General features: G+C 43.8%; 1 protein-coding gene across 7 annotated transcripts in view; it reads right to left on the bottom strand.

The window, feature by feature from the left end:
• Positions 1-20,171, bottom strand: part of LOC118385945 (prostacyclin receptor-like) — a 121,007-nt gene extending 100,836 nt beyond the window's left edge. For 6 of the 7 annotated variants that reach the window (XR_004826128.2, XR_004826130.2, XR_004826131.2 and 3 more), the window contains exon 1: positions 18,564-20,171. Coding sequence is in view for 1 of the 7 variants with exons in the window: in XM_035773214.2 (XP_035629107.1) it covers positions 18,564-19,391 (828 nt within the window). In the remaining 6 variants the exon portion in view is untranslated. The remainder of the gene's footprint in view (positions 1-18,563) is intronic. The other variant, XM_035773214.2, reaches the window with a different exon arrangement.
• Positions 20,172-23,722: the final 3,551 nt, after the last annotated feature.

The raw sequence follows: 23,722 nt of genomic DNA, 5'->3' as shown, positions 1-23,722 counted from the left end.
ATTATGTGACTTGTTAATTAAGCACGTTTCTACTCCTCAACTTATTTAGACTTGCCATAACGAAAGGGGTTGACTACTTATTGACTCAAGACATTTCAGTATTTCATTTTAAATTGCATAATTCCACTTGGACTTTATGTAGGCCAGTGACGACACATCTCTATTTAACCCCATTTAACCCCGTAACACAACCAAATGTGGGGGGAAAATGGGGGTGTGAATACTATCTGAAGGCACTGTATCTCCTTCAATCTACAATGTATGTTCTTAACCCTGGGCAACAATGGCCTTGGAGGCTCACCGGGATATTGGTATCCACAGTAGACCGCCAATGATACGTTTTTCAATTCAATACTTCTTGAATTTCCTTAAAATTCCCTTGTTTTTTACATAAATGCACTGTAATTTAAGCTTTAAAAACATATGTTTTTCTCCCTCTCTCTGCCCCATGACAAAATGTGTAGGATATCAGGAAAATTAGCTTGAAAACTGCAGACAACATTTTCTTCCCAGGGCCTGAGACGTGGTTCATCCAGCCATGTACTGCCAAAGTAATAGTAAAACTCCTTATATGCTTTTTTGAACTCACTCGAGTGGTGTTCTGATCATGAGGGGGGTCGCTGCTGAATGTACTATCACAATAGGCGTCCCCGGACCCAAAACGTTTGAGAACTCCGTTCTAAGGTCCCTCCCAATGCGTTTTCCAATAGGTCTTATCCTTACAAGGCGAGGCTGCCAGAGTATTGAAAACAGTGGTGGCAATCATTTTGACAGCTATCATTTTTACATGTTTTTTTGTATGACTTGTTAATCAAAATCTCTTTTTCAGAGCAATTGTATTAGTACAAAAAAAAAACATGGGTATACATTATAGCATTATACATTTCATGCAGTCTTTTATCATGGATGCCAATCATTTGGGACCTGACTGTGTACACACACACACACACACACACACACACACACACACACACACACACACACACACACACACACACACACACACACACACACACACACACACACACACACACACACACACACACACACACACACAGGTAGAGGCTAATGGAAAACAAATATCCGCCCACCCTCCCATTGTCGTTGGCATCAAGATAATGATTGGCAGTGGTGAGAAGGTGTAGGAAGATCCTGAACATATATGGCACAGAGAGAGTGAGAGAGAAAGATGCACGCAGAGCAGAATTAGGCCGATACCCGCTAATTATCAAAATCCAGATAAGAGGTGTAAAATTCTACAACCACCTAAAAGGAATCGATTCCCAAACCGTCCATAACAAAGCCATCACCTACAGAGAGATTAACCTGGAGAAGAGTCCCCTAAGCAAGCTGGTCCTGGGGCTCTGTTCACAAATACAAACAGACCCCACAGAGCCCCAGGACAGCAACACAATTAGACCCAACCAAATCATGAGAAAAAAATATTATTATTTCTAATCTGTCAATTAACAAAAATACAGCGCAAACTAGAATGCTATTTGGCCCTAAACAGAGAGTACACAGTGACAGAATACCTGACGCCTGTGACTGATCCAAACTTAAGGAAGTGTGCCACAGTGTGCCATCACAGAGGCATGATTTGTGATCTGTTGCCACAAGAAAAGGACAACCAGTGAAGAACAAACACCATTGTAAATACAACCCATATTTATGTTTATTTATTTTCCCTTTTGTACTTTTTGCACATCGTTACAACACTGTATGTATACTTTCGGGACTTCTGTGTGTGTAATGTTTATTTAACTTTTGTTTATGATCTACTTCACTTGCTTTGGCAATGTTAACATATGTTTCCCATGCAGACAGAGACAGAGACAGAGACAGAGACAGAGACAGAGACAGAGACAGAGACAGACAGACAGACAGACAGACAGACAGACAGACAGACAGACAGACAGACAGACAGACAGACAGACAGACAGACAGAGAGAAAGAGACAGAGAGAGACACACAGAGAGAGAGACAGAGAGAGAGACACACACAGAGAGAGAGAGAGACACACACAGAGAGAGAGAGACACACACACAGAGAGAGAGAGAGACAGACACAGACAGAGACACAGAGAGAGAGAGAGAGACAGAGAGACAGAGACAGACAGAGAGAAAGAGACAGACAGACACAGAGAGCGAGAGAGACATTTTGTACATGCACACTTAAGGGTCTTAGCTTCATTGTTCTAGCCCTTTTTGTTCCTGAACTGCTGTGGTGGTCTCTTTTGTACATGCACACTTAAGGGTCTTAGCTTCATTGTTCTAGCCCTTTTTTGTTCCTGAACTGCTGTGGTGGTCTCTCTCTCTCTCTCTCTCTCTCTCTCTCTCTCTCTCTCTCTCTCTCTCTCTCTTATGTGAATCCATTCATTTTTACGGAGTAATTAAATACACTTGTATTTAGAATTCCATTGTCAGACATTTATTTATTGCCTAATTATCTTTATGGAGTCATATAAGCATTTTAATAGGCCAACCGCTAGGTCTTATTACGAGTCGCATGTAATGTATGTACAATATACTGTATATTCGCATATCAAATATTACTGCCCACCACAACCTCTGTAAAAACAGCAATGTATCTACCACTCCCATCGTTCACCAGACCAACAGATCAATCTCTACCCCAAAACACACCACCAGATGGTCAGGACCTCCTGTTTGGAAGTAAACTAACAAACGAGTCCCGAGCCATCCATTGATCAGCATATGCAGGACTTCAGCCGATTGCTCCACCTCTTAGCGAAGAAGCCGGGCTGCCAGAGGTCATTAAGGACTAACAGGGTGGCATCATGTTGCCGGCTACTATGAGGCGATGGCTCATGGTGACGTTTATCAAAATTGGCTTCGTTTTCAAATTCTCTGGTGGATCTGTGTAATCTGAGGGAAATATGTGTCTCTAATATTGTCGTCCATTTGACAGGAGGTTAGGAAGTGCAGTTCAGTTTTACACCTCATTCTGTGGGCAGTGTGCACATAGCCTGTCTACTCTTGAGAGCCAGGTCTGCCTACGGTGGCCTTTCTCAATAGCAATAATAGTCTCTCTCTCTCTCTCTCTTCTTCTCCCTTCCCATACCTCAGTTCCCCTCTTTTTCTCTCTGTGCCATATCTGTTCAAGATCTCCCCGCAACAGCTCACCACTGCCAATCATCAGTCTTGATGCCAACGAGAAAAGGGTGGGCGCGTGGACATTTACCCTGCAGGATATATCCTTTCTGCTCCTGTGATGCGTTTACGTTAACCCCTCTCTGTGCCACACGTCGGATGTGTGGGTACAGGGGCAGGTGGAAAGTGTGACGCACCAAACGTCACCCCGTCTGTGGTGGCCGAGTCTGTGCACTGCCAAACCCATCTGAACCAGTTGTCGGTTAGCAATTAGTTATTTAGACTAAACAGAACATTGTCTTTCACTGAGACGTAACGTAACAGCATTTAAAGCTGTGCCTGGGAGCCTGTGGACACAGCAATTACTACTGGATCTAGAGGGTGGAGACATACACAGAGAGCCTGCTGGCTAGCTTTTTATCACGACACAGCGGTGACCTTTCCACCAGCGACCTGGATGAGCCTGACAATAGGGATCTCGATTTCTTTAAACCCTGCCTAGAGCACCTGGGACTAAATGGAGGCTCTGGCTTGTCTAAGTGTTTCACTCACCCTCCCCGTTACAGGATTCTCTCCATCCAGTAAAGGCCTGAACTTTCATACGGATCGATGATTGGATGACGTCTCCCCACACATGCAACACTAGCTATTATTGAGCCGGCGAATGCCTTTTCTAAAGGCCAAGTTGGCATCACATTACCAGAGAACAGCAAACAGCTCTCCTTACCTTACAAGCTAATCTTTGCTCAAAGTAGCCTCGGCGTCACACTGGGATTCTGTCTTCTTTCCCACTCAGATCCTGAAAAGGATCGACGCAGGAGATGAGGAGCAGGTACAGGGAGGGAAGGTTTAATAGCCGACGGACATGAAACGGAACAGGAACAGCGTCTGGACGGGAACACATGACAAGCATTTAACGCGGACACAGAGAACACCACCGAGGAACAGACAGATATATACAGGGGCAATCAGCCACGTGAAGGAGTCCAGGTGTATCCAACAAACGTAATGATGGTGCCAGGTGCGTGTAAAGACGGGTAGCTTGGCGCCCTCGAGCGCCAGGGAGGGGGAGCGGGAGCAGGCGTGACAGATCCCACAGTCGGGATCTGCTCAGTTCATGCGATTACGTTGGAATTTCCAGACTGAAGGAGAAGGACATTTCTCAGGCTGGCATCCACGACCAAGGCACGTTAAGCCTCAACGTCTGTACAACATATAGGCAACGGAACATTCATTGGAACATTGCAAAAGCCATGAACAAACGATCCTTTGAACGTTACGGAGGTCACAGACACAATAATTGCAGAAGAACAGGTCAATATTGTACTGCTGAGCAAGGCACAGTACGAAACGTCAATCTAGAACCTGAGTCATTCAACCAAAGCATCTTTTGGCTGGGCCTTAAAATCGTGGTTTGGACCGATGTTGATCGTGGTTTTGCGTATGTAGGCGCCAATGTGAACATTTCAACACTTTTGTGCTTACTGTACACTAAAGTGTTCTGATCCCATGTCCCTCTTTCCTCATTTCAACCCCGCCCTCTATTGCTCTCTTTATTGATGAGTAACCTAAAGTGCTGATGCTTCACCTGCACGAGTAGGAAAAAAAACATAATATACCATGGTATACATACTATAGTATTAACTGTGGTGTTTTTGCTGACTTTACTGTGGTATTGACTGTAGTATATTTAGGGTGGGCAGGAAGCCTAGTGGTTAGAGCGTTGGGCCAGTAAACAAAAGGCTGCTAAATCGAATCCCTGAGCCGACAAGAGCGTTCTGCCCCTGAACAAGGCAGTTAAACCCACTGTTCCAAGGCCGTCGTTGTAAATAAGAAGTTGTTCTTAAAATGACTTGCCTGTTTAAATAAAAAATATTAAAAAATATACAGTTAACTCTAGTATAAATACTGTAGTAAAAGAAAACTGTAGTAATTAATGTAGTGTCTTTGTAGATGATAGTATACTGTATTTATAGTTAACTATAGTATAAATACTGTAGTAAAAGAAAACTGTAGTTTATACTATAGTAATTAATTGTGTTTTTGCAGATCGTAGTATATACTATAGTCTTTTTTTAAACATTTTTGACACAGAAGTGGAGGCTTTCTCCTTCAGGAAACCTACTGGAGAAATAGTAAAAGACCACATTCTCAATAACCTGTAGGGAAATCAATATGGCCTACACTTGGCATGTAGGTTTCCTACTTATGGTGTCACAAACTGGGATATGGTGGAGGTAGTATTTATAGTCTATATACTGTAGTATTTACTATCATTTTAAAAAGTGTAGTATTTTTGGGGTCTGTAGTATTTTTTTCAGACATTACTGTAGTATTTACTAGTAGTTGTTTTTGTCTCCAGATAACACTGTAGTATTTACTGTAGTACTCTACAGTATACTACAACATTCTATAGTAAGTACACATGATCGAGGGATACTACAGTGTCGTTTGGTATTCTACAGTATACTGCAGTTTACTATAGAATTCTATAGTAAGTACTGTAGTATTCTATAGTATTTTTTCCATGTGGGTAGTTCCCTAGAGGGCGATTAGGGGACGTACGGGGGACGGATAGGGGTGATGGTCAATGAGGTGAAAGGTACGCTACAGGCAGGCTATTAGTCTGGCCCTGTCAGATGAGTGGGCATGTGTTAACCATATATAGTAAGGAAATAACAGGAGGAGAGGTCTTGGAAGTGGGTTTGTTATCTCTTTCACAGAGCACATCTACTCTCCGGAAGACTCCAAACTAGATATGCGGAACTGTGACAACAGCAGGATAAGGTATGCAAGCAGGGGAAGCAGGTAGCCTAGTGGTTAACAGCATTGGGCCAGTAACCCGAAAGGTCCCCAAGCCGACTAGGTGAAAAATCTGTTATTGTGCCCTTGAGCAATAGCACACAGACCAAAACAATGGACCATGCACGGCTGCACTCCCACATCTTTCTCCCTTAAATGTGGTTTGTTATGATCAACTTGCATTCTTAACCTCTTATCACACTGACAGAGGGATAAGAGGTTGTCTTAGCTTGTAGAAAAGAGCAGACGCTCTGACCTATCCATGCAGACCTCAGTCCTACAGGTTATGGAAATGTTGCTACACTCCTCAAAAACAATACAGTAAATACTGCAGCATACTACAATTTGCAAAAATTCTACAGTAAGTATTTATACTATAGTAAACTGTAAATACTACAGTACACTACAGTTATGTCATTTGCAGACTTAACTTTTCAAAACACTACACTGAATACTACAGTAAAATCCGCAAAAACACTCCAGTGAATACTATAGTATTTCTACCATAGTATACTATAGTATCTTTTTCATCTGGGTGAATTACACTCATCACAATTCGACACAATTTGGTTGATACTTTGATTGGAACCTATTTTCACCCACTCAAGACAGCCAAAAGTTTGTTGATTACCCAATCTATTACCACTGTGCTTTACACCAGTGGTTCCCAAACTTTTTATAGTCCCGTAACCCTTCAAACATTCAACCTCCAGATCTGCATGGAGGAATGGGCCAAAATACCAGCAACAGTGTGTGAAAACCTTGTGAAGACTTACAGAAAACGTTTGACCTCTGTCATTGCCAACAAAGGGTATATAAAAAGGTATTGAGAAACTTTTGTTATTGACCAAATACATATTTTCCAGCATAATTTGCAAATAAATTCATAAAAATCCTACAATGTGATTTTCTGGATCTTTTTCTCATTTTGTCAGTCATAGTTGAAGTGGTAATGATGAAAATTACAGGCCTCTCTCATCTTTTTAAGTGGGAGAACTTGCACAATTGGTGGCTGACTAAATACTTTTTGCCCCACTGTAACTCTGCAATGTTGATTGGAGAGTCTCAGTCTTATTAAATAATTTTCCACACACAGTCTGTGCCTCTATTTAGTTTAAATGCTAAGGCCGAGGATCCACTCTCACATAGGTACGTGGTTGCAAAGGGTATCAGTGTCTTAACAGCGTGATTGGCCAAGGCAGAATACTCTGAGCGCAGCCCAATCCAGAAATCTGGCAGTGGCCTCTGAATAAATTCAAATTTTCACAGAACCGCTTGTTGCAATTTCGATGAGGCTCTCTTGTTCAGATATCGGTCAGTGGACTGGAGGCAGGGCATGAAAGGGATAACGAATCCAGTTGTTTGTGTCATCCTTTTCGGGAAAGTACCTCTGTAACTTTGCACCTAAGTCACTCAGGTGCTTCATCACATTTTACATTATTACATTAAGCTTCAGTTCATTTGCCAAAAAAAACCTGTGTGTTGTCCTTGTTAATACAGACGGAGAAGAGCTCAAACTTCCCATAGCCTTAATTTTGTCAACCCACATTGAATATAGTTGTGGAGAGTCCCTGTAATCCTAGATTCAGATCATTCAGGTGAGAAAAAACATCACCCAGATAGGCCAGTCCTGTGAGAAACTCACATCATGCAAGCGGTCAGACAAGTGAAAATGATGATCAGTAAAAGAAAACTTTAAGCTCATCTCTATATAAAAAAACGTGTTAATACTTTGCCCCTTGATAACCAGCGTACAAAAGCGTTATATGGTCGCTGCCCATTTCATTGCATAGTGCAGAAAATACACGAGAGTTCAGGGGCCATGCTTTAACAAAGTTAACCATTTTCACCGTGGTGTCCAAAATGTCTTTAAGCTTTCAGGCATACCCTTGGCAGCAAGAGCCTCTCGGTGGATGCTGCAGTGTACAAAGCAACTGCTTGCATAGGACCACCCACTATGTCTCCCTGTCATGGCTTTTGCGCCATCAAGCAGTTACGTTTGGTTACATACGGACAGTTAGTGGAATTCTGCGATAATTGGCTACCTGTATTTGATATTGTGTTGTTATTTTGCTGAACACTGATGGTTTAATTTGATTTTTGGCAGTGAAACGAGGCTACTCAGGCGATCTGGGGTTTACTTGATAGCTACCTACAAAATAGCTAGCTAGAACAAATTTAAAAAGATTAAAAGCTACAAATAAGTTCTCCAGAACTGTTGGAAAATATAAATGGACTGTTTGAAAATGTGAAGAATTATTAATTATTTAAAAAATATATTTAGATATATTTTTTTAAATGTGATTCACATTTTTATTTGGGGTACCCCGACAGGTGTAAGTTTGAGAATACCTGCTCTATATCAAATTTCAGTATGCCCAGCCAATTGTTTTTTATGCCTCAAGGGAAAGGTTTGCACAAAAGATGAACATACAAATACACCTACACATACACCTACACATACACCCACACATTAACACACAAAACCATTTCACCCTCCATATAATTCATATCATAGGCATCATAGTACTGTAGAGCTCTTTTTACTTGCACAAATATAGCTGGGTCACCTCGTCCTGCCCCTATGGGTCCACAGCCCTGCAGCGCCCCAACCCAACACACCCCACTCAGCTTTAGGATCTTAGTGAAACATTCATTATTGGGTTTCAGGTGTTTCAGACTGTCAACAGTACAGCAGACTCCCAGAACCAGGAATGAGCAGCCCAGCAGCTAAGGATTGCCTAAATCTCCCACGTGGACATGTTTTCAATGCAAACTCCTTTTGTCGGTATTCCACATAAGGCTTCCAGACCTTATGACAGTTGCACAGTATACCCTCAATCTCAAAGCAAATCTAGTGGTACTGTACATAAACTTGACATTTCATCCATAAATTATGGGAGGATAACCAACCTTCCAAAGAATGGCAATGCATTTATTAGCCACTGTAAATGCTTGGTTACACCGTTTCTTCTGATAACAGTCTCCAGTATCAACATTTCAAAGCAAATGAAAACGGGGAGAAGGCAGAATCCGTAGACATGCTGAGATAAACGGACATACTCTTTGCCAGAATTCAGCCAGCCTTCACAAGACCTCAACATATGGTATCAGGTAGGCTGTCATTGCAAATAAGAATTTGTTCTTAACTGACTTGGCTAGTTAAATAAAGGTTAAATATATATATATATATATTTAAATATGTCCCCTTTGTGCTTTAACACCTCCAGCAGGATAATAACATTTCTGAGTGCATGCTATTCAGTTTCACTGGCAGTTACTACCCTATGGATGGTCTTGAAATAAATTGATGTCTGAGATGATATGAACATGAGGGCATTTAACATGGCTCATCACAGGTCTTGCTGACCTGTAACTTGCAAAAGTATTAAAAATAGTAAACAGAAATATCTTGTTCTCATAAGTATTCAGACCCTTTTGCTATTAGACTCGAAATTGAGCTCAGGTGCATCCTGTTTCCATTGATCATCCTTGAGGTGTTTCTACAACTTGATTGGAGTCCACCTGTGGTAAATTCAATTGATTGGACATGATTTGGAAAAGGCACACACCTGTCTATATAAGGTTGACAGTGCTGTTGACAGAGCAAAAACCAAGCCATGAGGTGGAAGGAATTGTCCGTAGAGCTCCGAGACAGGATTGTATCGGGGCACACTTCTGGGGAAGTGTACCAAAACATTTCTGTCACATTGAACACAGTGGCCTCGATCATTCTTAAATAGAAGGAGTTTTCTCCAGAGCGCTCAAGACCTCGGACTGGGGCAAAAGGTCTCCTTCCAACAGGACAATGACCCTAAGCACACAGCCAAGATAACGTAGGAGGGGCTTCGGGACAAGCCTCTGAATGTCCTTGAGTGGCTCAGCCCAAGCCTGGACTTGAACCCGATCTAACATCTCTGGAGAGACCAGAAAATAGCTGTGGAAGCGACGCTCCCCATCCACCCTGACAAAGCTTGAGAGGATCTGCAGGGAAGAATGGGAGAAACTCCCCAAATACAGGTGCACCAAGCTTGTAGCGTCAAAACTAAAAGACTGAAGGCTGTAATTGCTGCCAACAAAGTACTTCGTAAAGTATCTGAATACTTGATTAAGGGGAAAAAACAATTTAATCCATTTTAGAATACGGCTGTAACATAACAAAATGTGGAAAAGGGAAGGGGTCTGAATACTTTCCGAATGCACTGCAAGCTACAGATGTTTTTTTTTTGCATTTTTGCATTTAGTTTTTTGCATTGGATGCGTCTCAATCCACCGCATCCGCCGATGTCGCACTTCCGCATCTGTGTTGAAAGGGGACAGAGCTAGAACGATGTTTGTCAGACCACGAGACATCTGAGTTGAAAGGGGACAGAGCTAGAGCGGTGTTTGTCAGACCACGAGACATCTGTGTTGAAAGGGGACAGAGCTAGAACGGTGTTTGTCAGACCACGAGACATCTGTGTTGAAAGGGGACAGAGCTAGAGCGGTGTTTGTCAGACCACGAGACATCTGCGTTGAAAGGGGACAGAGCTAGAGCGGTGTTTGTCAGATCACGAGACATCTGCGTTGAAAGGGGACAGAGCTAGAGCGGTGTTTGTCAGACCACGAGACATCTGCGTTGAAAGGGGACAGAGCTAGAGCGGTGTTTGTCAGACCACGAGACATCTGTGTTGAAAGGGGACAGAGCTAGAGCGGTGTTTGTCAGACCACGAGACATCTGTGTTGAAAGGGGACAGAGCTAGAGCGGTGTTTGTCAGACCACGAGACATCTGTGTTGAAAGGGGACAGAGCTAGAGCGGTGTTTGTCAGACCACGAGACATCTGTGTTGAAAGGGGACAGAGCTAGAGCGGTGTTTGTCAGACCACGAGACATCTGTGTTGAAAGGGGACAGAGCTAGAGCGGTGTTTGTCAGACCACGAGACATCTGTGTTGAAAGGGGACAGAGCTAGAGCGGTGTTTGTCAGACCACGAGACATCTGTGTTGAAAGGGGACAGAGCTAGAGCGGTGTTTGTGAGACCACGAGACATCTGTGTTGAAAGGGGACAGAGCTAGAGCGGTGTTTGTCAGACCACGAGACATCTGCGTTGAAAGGGGACAGAGCTAGAGCGGTGTTTGTCAGACCACGAGACATCTGCGTTGAAAGGGGACAGAGCTAGAGCGGTGTTTGTCAGACCACGAGACATCTGCGTTGAAAGGGGACAGAGCTAGAGCGGTGTTTGTCAGACCACGAGACATCTGTGTTGAAAGGGGACAGAGCTAGAGCGGTGTTTGTCAGACCACGAGACATCTGTGTTGAAAGGGGACAGAGCTAGAGCGGTGTTTGTCAGACCAGGAGACATCTGTGTTGAAAGGGGACAGAGCTAGAGCGGTGTTTGTCAGACCACGAGACATCTGTGTTGAAAGGGGACAGAGCTAGAGCGGTGTTTGTCAGACCACGAGACATCTGTGTTGAAAGGGGACAGAGCTAGAGCGGTGTTTGTCAGACCACGAGACATCTGTGTTGAAAGGGGACAGAGCTAGAGCGGTGTTTGTCAGACCACGAGACATCTGTGTTGAAAGGGGACAGAGCTAGAGCGGTGTTTGTCAGACCACGAGACATCTGCGTTGAAAGGGGACAGAGCTAGAGCGGTGTTTGTCAGACCACGAGACATCTGCGTTGAAAGGGGACAGAGCTAGAGCGGTGTTTGTCAGACCACGAGACATCTGCGTTGAAAGGGGACAGAGCTAGAGCGGTGTTTGTCAGACCACGAGACATCTGCGTTGAAAGGGGACAGAGCTAGAGCGGTGTTTGTCAGACCACGAGACATCTGCGTTGAAATGGGACAGAGCTAGAGCGGTGTTTGTCAGACCACGAGACATCTGCGTTGAAAGGGGACAGAGCTAGAGCGGTGTTTAACAGACCACGAGACATCTGTGTTGAAAGGGGACAGAGCTAGAGCGGTGTTTGTCAGACCACGAGACATCTGCGTTGAAAGGGGACAGAGCTAGAGCGGTGTTTGTCAGACCACGAGACATCTGCGTTGAAAGGGGACAGAGCTAGAGCGGTGTTTGTCAGACCACGAGACATCTGCGTTGAAAGGGGACAGAGCTAGAGCGGTGTTTGTCAGACCACGAGACATCTGCGTTGAAAGGGGACAGAGCTAGAGCGGTGTTTGTCAGACCACGAGACATCTGCGTTGAAAGGGGACAGAGCTAGAGCGGTGTTTGTCAGACCACGAGACATCTGCGTTGAAAGGGGACAGAGCTAGAGCGGTGTTTGTCAGATCACGAGACATCTGCGTTGAAAGGGGACAGAGCTAGAGCGGTGTTTGTCAGACCACGAGACATCTGCGTTGAAAGGGGACAGAGCTAGAGCGGTGTTTGTCAGACCACGAGACATCTGCGTTGAAAGGGGACAGAGCTAGAGCGGTGTTTGTCAGACCACGAGACATCTGTGTTGAAAGGGGACAGAGCTAGAGTGGTGTTTGTCAGACCACGAGACATCTGCGTTGAAAGGGGACAGAGCGAGAGCGGTGTTTGTCAGACCACGAGACATCTGCGTTGAAAGGGGACAGAGCTAGAGCGGTGTTTGTCAGACCACGAGACATCTGTGTTGAAAGGGGACAGAGCTAGAGCGGTGTTTGTCAGACCATGAGACATCTGCGTTGAAAGGGGACAGAGCTAGAGAGGTGTTTGTCAGACCACGAGACACCTGCGTTGAAAGGGGACAGAGCTAGAGCGGTGTTTGTCAGACCACGAGACATCTGCGTTGAAAGGGGACAGAGCTAGAGCGGTGTTTGTCAGACCACGAGACATCTGTGTTGAAAGGGGACAGAGCTAGAGAGGTGTTTGTCAGACCACGAGACATCTGTGTTGAAAGGGGACAGAGCTAGAGAGGTGTTTGTCAGACCACGAGACATCTGCGTTGAAAGGGGACAGAGCTAGAGAGGTGTTTGTCAGACCACGAGACACCCGAAAAATCGGTCTTCTCACAAAATCACCCATAGCATCCAAACTTTTTGTCCTACAAACTATTATGACCCCTGTATGGAAAGATGGGACTGGTCTGAAGTCGGTACAGCCAATCTCCCAGCTTCTACCTGTAGTGTCCGAACCTTTTAGGCTACACACTAATATGTTGTTTTGCTCTAGGATGCCCACAGGCCTCACAATACTCGTCTGAATGTCCCCCTGCTACCAGTTGGGAAAAAATGGATGGAAATACAGTTTTTCTTTATTTGTACTATTTTCTACATTGTAGAATAATAGTGAAGACATCAAAACTATGAGATAATATATTAAATATAAATACATATATTATATACCTGAGATTCTTCAAAGTAGCCACCCTTTGTCTCCATGACAGCTTTGCAGATTCTTGGCATTCCCTGTATTTTGTATTTTTTTAAGTGGTCTTAAAATTCAAAATCAACGAGAAAAAATATTATTGGTATGAACTTCTTAAAAAAAAAAAAATCCACATAGCATTTAAAAACCATGTCAGCCCCTATTATGTCCATGTAGCTTTTTATGTGATTTGTTAAGCCAAATTTTACACCTCAACTAATTTAGGCTTGGTTAAACAAAGGGGTTGAATACTTATGCAACACCTATATTTGATTTATTTTCATTTCTATTCATCTTTAAAAAAAAAAATAGGAATAATCTTCCACTTTAACATGAGTATTTTGTTGACCAAAAGGACAATGAAATCTATTTGAATCCCACTTTGTAACACAACAAAGTGTGAAGAAATTAACAGGGTCTGAATACTTTTGCAAGGCACTATAAATAACCAATGACATTTACAATCAAATCGATAAAAGCATCAGACCATCGAATGTTCACCAGAGAAAAAGGACTTCCGCTCTTATACACATCAGACAGACAGATGTATTACATACACAAACGCATCCCAAAACACAGTCACATCTCGGTGTGATAGATCAGCCACAGTGACGCGCTATAAGCCCTCAGAGCGTCAAGGGCGATTGTTTAACGATACCAATCTATTCTGCCCCGTGTCACAAACGCTTTCGGCAACCACATGCAGGATGTAAAATCAAAGCAGGGTGAAAAGGAATTGAAGGACATATGGGCAGCGCAAAGAGGCCTAGGTAAATACAGTCTGGCAGGGACCAACAAATTACAATACTGCACATAGCTACTGACCTTGAGTCAGATTTGAGAAGTAGGCTCCAGATTGAAACATGAAAGGAAGTCTAAAAGGGGACTTTGTCAGCTGGTGCAATGTCTGCAGTCCTGTTATGTTACACATTGTCGTACCTTTCACCGTTTCACACCTGAAAAATTGCCTCCTCAATAAACCACAAAGCAAACGTTATAAATACCTACAGACTCCATCATCAAATGTTGGTCTGAGCCTGCGATGTTAATGAAACAACCACATTTTCTGTCTGGATTAAATTTAGTGTTGGGGAACCAATCTTATTCGAACCACAATTGCACTCATAACTGTACAGATGTAAAGTGTGGTTACAGAATGACACTAAAATCTCCCTCAGTTTTTGACGTGACATCGTTTTCCAGAAATTCTGTAAATATCTATATTTACTCCGAATTAAGATTCAAAGATGTCTGCAGAAAGAAGGGGTCCGCTATGATAGGACACCTTGAGTTCGAAAAAGTCTATTTTAATTTAATGAACTACGGTAAGTGAAGTGGATTTAACATCTGATAAAACCTGTTAAACTCATTCCAAGGAGGACCAAGTGTCTGCGGGTTTCCGCACCACACTTGTACAGTCGTGGCCAAATGTTTTGAGAATGACACAAATATACATTTTTACAAAGTCTGCTGCCTTATTTTGTATGATGGCAATTGGCATATACTCCAGAATGTTATGAAGAGTGATCAGATGAATTGCAATTAATTGCAAAGTCCCTCTTTGCCTTGCAAATGAAATGAATCCCCAAGAAGTGAATTGACAGCATGCCAGGCCAGATTGCAGAGGACTTGAAAAAGAAGGGTCAACACTGCAAATGTTGACTCTTTGCATCAACTTCATGTAATTGTCAATAAAAGCCTTTGACACATATGAAATGCTTGTAATTATACTTCAGTATTCCATAGTAACATCTGACAAAAAGATCTAAAGACACTGAAGCAGCAAACTTTGTGGAAATTAATATTTGTGTCATTCTCAAAACTTTTGGCCACGACTGTACTTGATTGATGAATTAAGGTCACTAACTAGTAAAGAACTCCCCTCACCTGGTTGTCTAGGTCTTGAAAGGAAAAACCTGCAGACACTAGGCCCTCCATGGAATGAGTTTAACAACTCTGCAATAACAGAATGATGGTAACAGAACGACACCATGGGTCCCTGATCTGTACTATACAGAAATGCATAACTATGAATGTCATTCTCTTCATGGTGATATCCTGAATAGGTACACGAAGGTAGAAAAATGTAATATCCTCATGCTTGGGTATTATTCTACACATTGGCTATTATTCTAATGAGCTCCGCCCCCAAACAAGACCAAATTTGGTTGGTCAGGAATGGACCAAATCTGTACCAATCATAGACGTGTCTATGATTATAGTCGAGACGTTTGGACATCACAGAGTAGCACAGTAGAGTAGAGCACAGCAGAACACAACACAGCCGTGTAGAGTACTGTATTGTTAAGTAGAGTACAGTACACTAAATAATACTGTACTCTACTCTAGTGTGCTTTACTGTACTGTCCTATACTCTACTTATTTATACTGTACCTTGTGACTTGGTGACTACTATGAATTACCATTGTAGCCAATTCAGTTTTGCAGTCATTTTGTTACAGATGTTCTGGTCATTCTGTTACCGATTTGGTAACCGAATGACACATTTTAAATCACTTAATAAATCATAAACCAAATTGCTTTCAGTAAAAACACTAACTAAATCGGTAGGTCTGCCTTTACTTGGTACTTCTGTAAACGTTCAATATTTTTGGTGACAGAATGACAGAATGCTTTGAAGAATTGATCTATGCCTTCACGGAGCCTTTTCCATGAATATGACCTACCTACACTGCATCAAGCAGCACCAGTCCAGCTGGTTACTCATCTCTTCTCCTCTTTTTCTGGTTTTCAATCTCCCCTCCCTCCCTCCCTCCCTCCCTCCCTCCCTCCCTCACCCCATCCATTCCTTCCAGAGTGGACAGATTGAAAGCTAACACATCCTCCTCTTATCAGCCCAAATGCACCACATGCATCTCTTCTTTCCGTCTCGCTCACTTTCGCGTGTTCCAGCCAAGCCTCACTAAGAGCTTGTGGCGGTACTGAAAGCAGACCGCTGTACGAAAAAGCATCTATTCTTCAGCGCCTGGCATTGTGCTCGACTGTACAGTGTTACAGCAACGTGTTTTTGCGTTCCATTAAATAAGAATTGGACAGAGAGACGGCGGCGTGCCTGTGAGTCTAAGTATGTGTGGACTCTACTGTACGTATGTGTGCTCAGTATTGACAGGAGGGGTAAGTGAATTACATAAACTAGACTCTCTATCCCACCGCCACTCGACCATATTAAAGAGGGAATCATAGAAACGCGAGTAGTTTCCTTCCTCCATCCTGCATCTCCTCTTGCTCAGGTGTCCATCATGTTCCAGCAATCTTACACTCTATAAATCCGCATCTCAACTACAGGTCTGGGACTGTAAGGCAAAGCAGCAGGGCTTAGCTGGGAGGAGAGAGAGAGTGCTGCATTGACATGCAACTGTGCTGAACTGAACTCATCCCATACACACTCCTCTATTGCCTCACTCTAATCCACTCATAGTCACACACACACACACACACACACACACACACACACACACACACACACACACACACACACACACACACACACACACACACACACACACACACACACACACACACACACACACACACACACACACACACACAGTGTGGCATGTTTGAGGTGGTGTGTGAGTCAGTCAGTTGGGCGATTCCTTAATAACAGGCTATTCAATTCAACAGCAGACTAACATCCTTAACGTGCCCCGCATGCCTGGTCGGTATTTGGCCATGATTACTACAAGTGTAGATAGCGGGCTAGACTAATTTACCAATCTAACAATTGTTTGTCTAATTGAATGACTGTCAAAGAGAAACAAAAAACAAAGAAACAAAGAGAAACTGCCAATGCACAACTAAAGTGGGTATCGGGTATCACAGGTCCAGGCCAAACCTGCAGGGTAATCTTTCTTACCATCAGCATGTGAATCAAACTGACTCGATCTACACATTTAGTAGTATTTGGCTGGATTTGAATTTCGACAAGTATGCCAAATCATTGCTAGAGTTTGGAGGAAATTCTACCCCCGCGGATGCCGTCTGGTTCAAGAAGTGACTCAGGAGTCAGGACGTGCCTGCATATCCCCCCCCCCCAAGGCATCAACCACATCTCCTGACAGACTGCAGCAAGACAGTTACTTAAAAACCACTCTGTCATCTGTCTGTCTCATCATGGAGTATTACCCACAGGCAGCAGAGAGACCTCAGGGAGAAGATTGGTATGGAATGACTCAAAGAAAAAGGGCAACAGTTGACATTAGTCAATTATCCTCATTCCTTGGAGTTACTCTTTAACTACTTTGGCAACTGGAATGCCATTACTCAACTGTACTTAGTAGCACAAATCAATGATTGAACTTAAATCAAAGGAAACTGGCAAGCTTATTCAGTATGCAATCAAGGACAGCAGGCTTATATCTTTACACTCAAACAGTGACTTTCAGCAAAACATAGATTGTTTTGGTTTCAACCCTCACTATATCAGTATTTCAACAAATGTCCATATGTCTGTCTGTGTGTCTGTGTCTGTGTGTGTGGTAACAGCCAGAAGGGACAGGGACAGGAGGGTGCCTCCCCAACTCCGTGTCAAACCCACTGAACAGCACCCACAAGCAGAGACCCGCCCCACAGCCCTCTGGGAAGGGAGGGGCCAGATCCAGTCCTCCAGGGCTGGCAGGTTTAGCACACACCTCTCAATTAGAGTAGCAAAACACCAACGGTCAGGTTTATTTTACAATCCAAATGACGGTCTGGTTACGCAACCACGCAACCAAACCCCTCTGGGCATTGGATATGTCATAAGGAACGGCCCCATTGGGAGTAGAGGAGAAGAGACAGGCCCGCTTGTTTTTTTTTAAACAGTTTCATCCTTGGAACAAAGTTCTCCCACATCGGATTCTTCCTCAAAAGCATTGTGGTTCTTATTTTCACTTCAATATCAAGACACTAAAGCGATCTAACAGTGAGCGGGATGGCACAGCATGCCATTGTTTACACAGAATGTGTGTACAGAGAGAGAACAGGAGCATAGCGAAGTGGTTTTGAATGTCTAATAGCCACAGTATAACAGTGTACTGTAGGGTCATGACTTAGGTATCAGACAGAATCACATACAAAGAGATCCAGACCGAGAGGATAATACAATTGAAGAGACACAAAGGAGAAAGAGGTCACTCGGCCAAAGGGAAAAGTGAGTAAATACAGTGAGTCGCACAGAGTTTGAGTTGCAGATAAGTCACAGAACGTGTGTCAGTCATAGCTTGGGGCCACACGTATATGCACACACATAATCGAACACACACAACAACAAACGCACAGGGATATGGGTCAGAGAGAGAGAGGTCAGAGGTCAACTCACAGTGAGCGGCAAGGAGCAGACAACGAAGATGACCGTCATGGAGGCCAGCAGCATCAGGTGGTCCATCTCCTCCTCCCCCTGTCCGAACCAGCCCAGACTCATCTTCCTCTTCCTCCCTCCATTCCCCACCGAACCACGCCGTGTCATCTGGCTTCGGTGCATCCGGCACAGGCTGACGATCACCGAGCCGTTGCACACAAACACCGCCACAATCAGCAGCGCCATGACCGAGGCGTAGGACAGCGAGAATGCCAGAACCTTCCTCTCTTCGTCCGCCCCCTCGCCCACCGCCTCCATCTTGATGAAGCACCACGTGCCCGGGCAGTACTGCTTGTGGCGGCCGTAGCCGAAGAATGGCAAAACACAGAAGGCGCAGGTGAAGACGTAGATAAGCAGGAGGGCCACCTTGGCGAAGCTGCGTCGGACGCACTTGGAGTAAAAGTAGGGGTGGCTGATGGCCAGGCAGCGCTCCACGGCCATGGCACAAAGGATGAGCATGGAGGCCAGGCCGAAGAAGGTCATGGCAAAGGCGAAGAGGCCACAGAGTCCCTGGTCCCCAGTGAGCCCCAGCAGGGATCGCTGGCGGGCGTAGCACACAAACACCAATGGGCTGAGGAAGCAGGTTCCCAGCAGGTCAGTCAGGGCCAGTCCCGTCACCAGGATGCAGAAGACGGAGGACTTGGTGCGCCGCTCCTTCTGGTGGACCCCCAGGATGGCCAGGGCGATGAAGTTCCCCATCACCCCCAGGATGAACATCACCGTGCTCACCACCGGGTTCCCGTCCGTGTGGATATGGGTGCTGTTCTCGCAGCTCTCGTTCGACAGCATGACTCGAGGTTCAGTGTGTGTGTGTTGTGTGTCAGGCTGTCAGTGTTGTGGTAGGCCCCCTCAAGCTCTCAAAGCCACCCTTTTTTGGCAGCAGAAAAGGCTATGGTAAGTGTTAAGACCCATTCCACTGGGCAAAATCCGGTTGAATCAACATTCTTTCCACTCATTTCAAGCAAAAATGTCAATTTGATGTCCCTAAATTAACCTCGAAAACAATTTTTTTCACCCAACTTTTGACCTAAATCCAACATGACATGGTGACATGTTTTGTTGATTTCAGGTTGAATTCACGTTAGTTGACAACTCAAAACTAGACATTGAACTGACGTCTGTGACCAATGGTTTGGCATTGTTGAATCATTGTGATTCAGTGGATTTCCCCCAAATTGTTTCCATTTCTCTTGTTGCTCTTCTGTAAAGTTTCCAAAGTCTCCAAGGTATAAAACGGTTCTCTTTCTTAAAGAAAACACGCAGCTATTTAGGGATCCATTGCGCAAGAGCAGTTCAAACGATATTGGCATTCATGAGTAATAAATAACACTGTGTATAGGAACGAAACAAGCTCAGCTCTTACCAAACGGGTCTCAATTGGCGATAAAAATCGACTGCCACTCCATATCTTTTGATCAGTCTGTTCTATAGTCCCCGTTGTCCTTCTCCGGAACTCTACCTCTCCGACTGTCGCAAGCATCTGTCTGACAGCTAGTGATAAAGAGTGGGCAGTGCATGTGTCACATTCTGCTCTCTCTCTCTCTCTCGCACTCTTTCGCCCACGCGTTGCCTACACTCTCTCTCTCTCTCGCGCGCACTTTCATTCTCTCTCGATCTCAGTCCCCGAGACTTTTAAATGTACTGCTCTAGGTCATATCTAGGTCATAACATATCAGAAATACTACATGTTTCAAAGACTATCCGCTTTTCGAGGTGATTCGAGGTGATTTTTAGGTTTTCAAATGTTTCATAATTTGCATATGGCAAAAATATTTTTCTTCTCTAATTTTCTCTAACCACCTTCAAGAAACCCAGTGACGAACCATACCGTACTATATAGCCTTTACATTACTATTTTTTTTGTTATAAAAAAAATATGAGACATTTAATTACTTACAAAGTCATCTTTATTTTGAACTTAATTTCTTTGCCTCGGAATTAATGATTTATTAATTTGATACCTCATCCATGAGCTAGAATTGTGTAATTCTATGTATTAGGTCATTAAGATTATTTTTTAATATTGTTCTAATATCTTTAGAATTCAGAGATTTTGGGCCAGAATACAAACCACAATCACAAGCTCATTATGATGCAACAATTAGCTAAATATTAGAACCCTAGAATGTTACAACAACCAGAACAAACAACGGAAAAAAACGCATCCATTCACTAAACTACTTTTTTAACTCTGTAATTGGACGGAATTCGCGGAGGTGAGACTAAATCTGGCCAACTGTGGTCAGAAAAAAATTGCCTAATGTGTTAAAAAGTTTCAGACTTAAGTAAATCAGTAAAAAAAAAAAATAGGCTTACTCACTAACATTTACTAGTTGATAGCAATTATCCTTAGGATAACTGAAGTCATAAATCTGTCATGGTCATTTACTGAAAGTGAGGAGATGGAGAAAGGCAACAAGATGAGGGAGGAATGAGAGAAAGAAAGACAATGAAGGGCTGCTGAGAATGAGAAAGGAGATTGAGACTTGTAACAAGGTAGACCACAACCGATGGAAGCTGGATAGAGAGGTGAAGGAGAAAGGCAACAAGGTGAGGGTGGACCCAGAGAAAGAAAGAGAAAGGCTAATTAAAGAGTTGCTTAGACAGATCAGGGAGAAGGAGGCTTCTATTGAGGTAAACCACTACCAATGGAAGCCATAGAGAGAGTTGCTTGAGAAACAGAGACAAAGTGAAGTGTCGGACAGAAAAAAGATGGAGCTCAAGATGGCAAAGCTGAAGGTTCAGAACATACTGAACTTGGCCGAGATAGGAGAGGTGACAGTGGAGAGTACCAAGCTGTTATCTGAGAACGAAAGGGAGGGAGAAATGTTGAAGAAACAGAGAGAAAGATTAATGGCAGACAAAGAAAAGATAGAAGTCAAGATGACGATGGAGAAGATACTGCACTTGGCCAAGATTGGGAAGTTGACCATGGAGAACACGAGGCTGTTAGCTGAGAATGAAAGGCAGCGAGAGGTGTTGGACAAACAGAGAGAAAGCACAGCGACCGACACACAAACGTTGGGGGACAAGATATCAAAGGAGAAGATGTCCTTGGCCAAGTCAAGTTATGGAAGGTGACAGTGGAGAACAATATACTGTTAGCTGAGAATGAAAGGGCGGAGAGGGAGAGGGTGAGAGAGAGAGAGAGAGGGTGAGAGAGAGAGAGAGAGAGAGAGAGAGAGAGAGAGAGAGAGAGAGAGAGAGAGAGAGAGAGAGAGAGAGAGAGAGAGAGAGAGAGAGAGGAATGAATGGAACCTCATAAGAAATGGTTTGGAGACAGCTTTGGCATCAGCAGACCAGGAGAGGAATCAGACACGAGTAGGCTGGAAGGAGGACAGTTTGGAGACGGGCCAAGGCTGGCCTATGAAGCCTCTGGAATCAACGGGGGTAAAGATGGGTGAAGGAGGAGGAGGAGGAAGAGAAGATTAAGAGGAGGAACACGCAGGCAGCAGAGGTGTGGATGACTGAGCTGAGAGAAAAGGAGAGAGCGATAGAGGCTCTGGAATGAAAAAAGAGAATGATTCTGTACCTGCATGGACAAGAAAAGAAGGGATGACAGATGGAAATGGAGAGGTTGGAGCTTACGGGGGAGTGGGAGAGAAAGAATAGTGAAATTAAGAAAATGCAAATGGAGAAAGACAGATGGGCAATAGAGAAGATAGATATGGTGGAGAGGATGAAGGAGGCTTATATAATGTAAAGCTGTACCAGATGCAGACTGTCCTGAGGTTCAGTGAGCAAGAGCAGTCGCAGATACAGTGCTCCATTTAATCAGTCACAGTTCAGGGAGGTCACAAGCCACCTCCTAATGGTTATTCTATCAGATTCAATGGATTAAGTTGTCTGCATGCTAGAGAAGGAGTAACAATAATATCTCAGATCACTGTCTAACATATATGGGCTTTCTCTTTCTCTTTCTTTCTCTCTTTCAGATGGAAATTGAAATTGCCCAGATAGTCAGGGCAAAGCAGGAGAACATGGAGAGGAAGGAAAGAGAGATGTTGGAGAAGAACAAAGTGAAAGAGCTGCTCAGAGCTAGAAAAGCAGTGAGTAAGGAAGAAGTCAGGAAGAACAAGGAGAGGGTGAAAGCCCACCTAGACCAGGTGGCAAGGATCTATAACGAAAAGAAACAGAGAAAAAGAAAGAGAAAAGCTGCTGAAAAAGTCATTTGGCAAAGAAAATCCCATGTCGTACATCCCAGACCACGTACTGAAAAATATATTAGAATGCAACACTGTCAGCTCCCATTGTCATGACTTTTTCCACATTTTGTTATGTTACAACCTTATTCTAAAATGGATTAAATAAATAAAAATCCTCATCAATCTACACACAATACCCCATAATAAAGCGAAAACAGGTTTTTGAAATAGTTCAAAATGTATATATATAGATATACACTGCTCAAAAAAATAAAGGGAACACTAAAATAACACATCCTAGATCTGAATGAATGAAATATTTTTAATAAATATTTTTTTCTTTACATAGTTGAATGTGCTGACAACAAATTCACACAAAAATGATCAATGGAAATAAAATGTATCAACCCATGGAGGTCTGGATTTGGAGTCACACTCAAAATTAAAGTGGAAAACCACACTATAGGCTGATCCAACTTTGATGTAATGTCCTTAAAACAAGTCAAAATGAGGCTCAGTAGTGTGTGTGACCTCCACATGCCTGTATGACCTCCCTACAACGCCTGGGCATGCTCCGGATGAGGTGGCGGATGGTCTCCTGAGGGATCTCCTCCCAGACCTGGACTAAAGCATCCGCCAACTGCAGAACGTTCTCCACGGCATCTCCAGACTCTGGCACGTCTGTCTCATGTGCTCAGTGTGAAGCTGCTTTCATCTGTGAAGAGCACAGGGCGCCAGTGGCGAATTTGCCAATCTTGGTGTTCTCTGGCAAATGCCAAACGTCCTGCACCGTGTTGGGCTGTAAGCACAACCCCCACCTGTGGACGTCGGGCCCTCATACCACCCTCATGGAGTCTGTTTCTGATCATTTGAGCAGACACATGCACATTTGTGGCCTGCTGGAGGTCATTTTGCAGGGCTCTGGCAGTGCTCCTCCTGCTCCTCCTTGCACAAATGCGGAGGTAGCAGTCCTGC

This window comes from Oncorhynchus keta, chromosome 1 (genome assembly GCF_023373465.1).
Source record: "Oncorhynchus keta strain PuntledgeMale-10-30-2019 chromosome 1, Oket_V2, whole genome shotgun sequence".
NCBI lineage: Eukaryota > Metazoa > Chordata > Actinopteri > Salmoniformes > Salmonidae > Oncorhynchus > Oncorhynchus keta.
The sequence above is the reverse complement of the archived record's forward strand: the minus strand, read 5'-3'. Positions and strand labels throughout refer to the sequence as shown.